The 3044-nt window shown below is 26.7% G+C and overlaps 1 protein-coding gene across 1 annotated transcript; it reads right to left on the bottom strand.

Annotated features, from left to right (window-relative positions):
* Nucleotides 1-1525: 1525 nt before the first annotated feature.
* On the bottom strand, nucleotides 1526-2757 carry LOC114125308 (nucleosome assembly protein 1-like 1-A). The gene has a single exon (XM_027988905.2). The coding sequence runs from the start codon at nucleotides 2582-2584 to the stop codon at nucleotides 1622-1624; it is 963 nt and encodes a 320-aa protein (XP_027844706.2). The 5' UTR covers nucleotides 2585-2757; the 3' UTR covers nucleotides 1526-1621.
* Nucleotides 2758-3044: the final 287 nt, after the last annotated feature.

The raw sequence follows: 3044 nt of genomic DNA, 5'->3' as shown, positions 1-3044 counted from the left end.
ATAAATTTGAAAATAAAAATAATGAACCATCTACTGAGCAATATTATTACTATAATTTTTCAAAAATAGTGAATAGTACACTTATTTTTTTCTTGGAAAAAAATGAATAGCTACCTAAAAATCAATTCAGTTTTTGACCTGGTAAAATCACAAGTGGAGCCCTTTTATGGTAACAACATTTATATTACAAAATTAACTCAACTGAAAGATCTGATCTTAGCAGTTTTTTTATTTAGCAAAAGCTTTTGACATAATAAACATTTTGTCAAATTAAGGAATACAAAGTAAAACAAATTTAAAATTAAAAAATTATAAAAATATAAATAGTAAAATATCATTTTTTAACGTCATTTTCTAATGAATATATCAAATTATGCAAAAAAAAAAATGTATTTACAAATTATGTTACCGAATACTTTTCGAGAAAATAAGCATTAATCCACAAAATTATCACCGTGTACGCGATCTACAGTCTACAAATAATATATAACTAGTACATTGCTGCTCCCTTAAGATGTGATATATTCGACTATTTACTACCTATTTTAATATAAAACATGTAGTATGTTACATGTAGTTAAACAATAAGACTTAATAATCAAATGAACCATTCAAATTTGAAATACAGGAATACATGTTTATTTTGATTTTTGATTTGTTGTGGGTCTTATTTGATTTCACATCACAGCATATTTTTTGTCGGCATAAATTTTTTAACTATCAACAACGTTATACTATTATTATAATCAAATTATTTAATATTAGATTCCATTATTTGAATTCATTATTTTTATAAGAGATTGAAACACAAACAAATACAACAAGTACCTCCGTGCAGGTATTAGCTGTTTTCACCGTATTTTTATTTAATGCAAACACGTGTTATTGTTTTACAAGTTAAAAATATTATCATCTTGTAACTTTTATGATTATTTTGTACCATCGTATCTACCTACTATTTTACAGCTTAGTTACGTCTAACGTTCTCAACTCCGGGCAATTCATCAAACGCTCAGGTGTTCTAAAACTCTTGAAACATTGTTTAGCATAAACGATATTAATTTAACTTTTATTGAAGATAATGTATACCTACATTGGCATCTCAAGGCATGAATCGTCATAATTTAATAGGCATTTTTGTTTTTCAACACATAATACATATTTAATATTTAGTGATAGAGTCACTTACAGTCTTACAAAATTTATAACAATATACATAAAATACTTGATATCTATTTAACACGTTAATAGTATTGGAATAAGAATTTTATTATAAGATTTCGCCCTGATCTCGAAGAGATTTTTCATAAGTGTACAAAAACAAATTTCTAGAAAAATAATTTCAGAATTTAATTTGTGATTTATTAAAAAAAGTCTAAGAAGTTTTTTAAAATTCCAATTCAATTAGAGATCAGAATGAATAATATTTTAAAAATGAATTATGTTACTATAACTTTGAGGCGGTAAATGACAAGTTACAATAACCCTTGTTCGTAACATACACAATATAATAACAATAATAATATTTTTATCAAAACAAAATTGTAACTTTATTTTAATGTTCGTGTGATATATTATAATTCTTTCATTTATATGAGCGGACATAAATTATAATATTTTCTCAATCAGATTCGTTATCTTCAGAATCTGATAACTGCTTACATAATATATTATGACTATACTGCTCAGCCACTCTGAGTGTATAGTAGATATGGTTGTACATATAAGCCGAAAGAAATATCGAATCAAAATATTCAGGGAGAAAATTAATTTCAAAAAACAATCTTTCAAATTTTATAGAGTTATCGTTAAATAAATTGAAAAATGATTCAGTTTCTGCAACGATTTCGTTACACGAATCGCCAATGCCTTGGTTTGTGAAATTATTCTGTGTCACATTTTTCCCCGTATTCCAATTAATATCACAGCCCGACGTAATTTTGAAATCAGTATTGGGAGGTATTGGAAGCATAATTGTCTTTCTCTTAATGTTTAAATATTGTTTTTCAAATTTCAATGTCAATAAATCATTTGTAAACCATTGGTTAGGTGTGAAATAGAATTCTATAGTAAGTACGATATACTCGTCAGACCGAGTACATCTAATACCTGACAAATGTTTGAGGATTTGATCATCACATGGTTGTACAATACATCGAAACTTGGGTGACATTTTCATGAACACATACCAAAAGCCCGGTATTCCCTTAGGTACTTGTTCACACGATTCAAGTTTCAATATTTCGTTTAATTTGGAACCTTCTACGTCTTCTTCCTCCGAGGAAGAAGAGTATTCTCCTTTGGTAGGTTCGTACTTTCCTTGGACTATATTCGTCAGTTTATTAAAATATGGCTCGTATTCTTTTTGGTATTTCAATCTAAGTAGATAAACTTCGTCCTTGAATTTGGATTCAATTTCATTTTGTGATACCATTAGATTTTTTAAAGCTCGTACGCGCTTTTTTACTTGTAACGACATATTTGTTAGTTTATTTTTTTGTTTCAATTTAAAATATTCAATAACCGATTTGATAGAGTCAACATGTGTCCATGAAGATTCAACAGAATCATTTTCTGAAATCATTTTGTTCGTGATCTATTGATTATTAATTATTGTCAAAATTATACCACAAATCTAAGTCTGTTGTCTATTTTACCACAATTTCTAAAGCCAATTTAAATCACTTGCAGAAAATATTTAACACAAGAATAAAATCGATTTTTAAACTATTTATTTAAAGTAATATTAATTGTATTTTTGATAGGTTGTCATCGTTATAAATTCTGTTGTTTGCGCGTATGATAAGGTAATAAGTATATTATAAAAGTGCGCCTAAAAATGTATTAGTGTTTAGTTGTTTAAGTTAATACAAGCAGTGTTATAAATATTTGTACAAGCTTAGAAATTATTGGAAAAACATCAGGGTTTATATTAAATTAGAGATTAATAACATTAGATTTTTCCATTGGTGATAAAGTAGTGTACCGAGTATACCACAAATCTAATTCCCCATTTAAAATAGAATTATTTACATTTAAATTAG

This window comes from Aphis gossypii, chromosome X (genome assembly GCF_020184175.1).
Source record: "Aphis gossypii isolate Hap1 chromosome X, ASM2018417v2, whole genome shotgun sequence".
Lineage (NCBI taxonomy): Eukaryota > Metazoa > Arthropoda > Insecta > Hemiptera > Aphididae > Aphis > Aphis gossypii.
The sequence above is the reverse complement of the archived record's forward strand: the minus strand, read 5'-3'. Positions and strand labels throughout refer to the sequence as shown.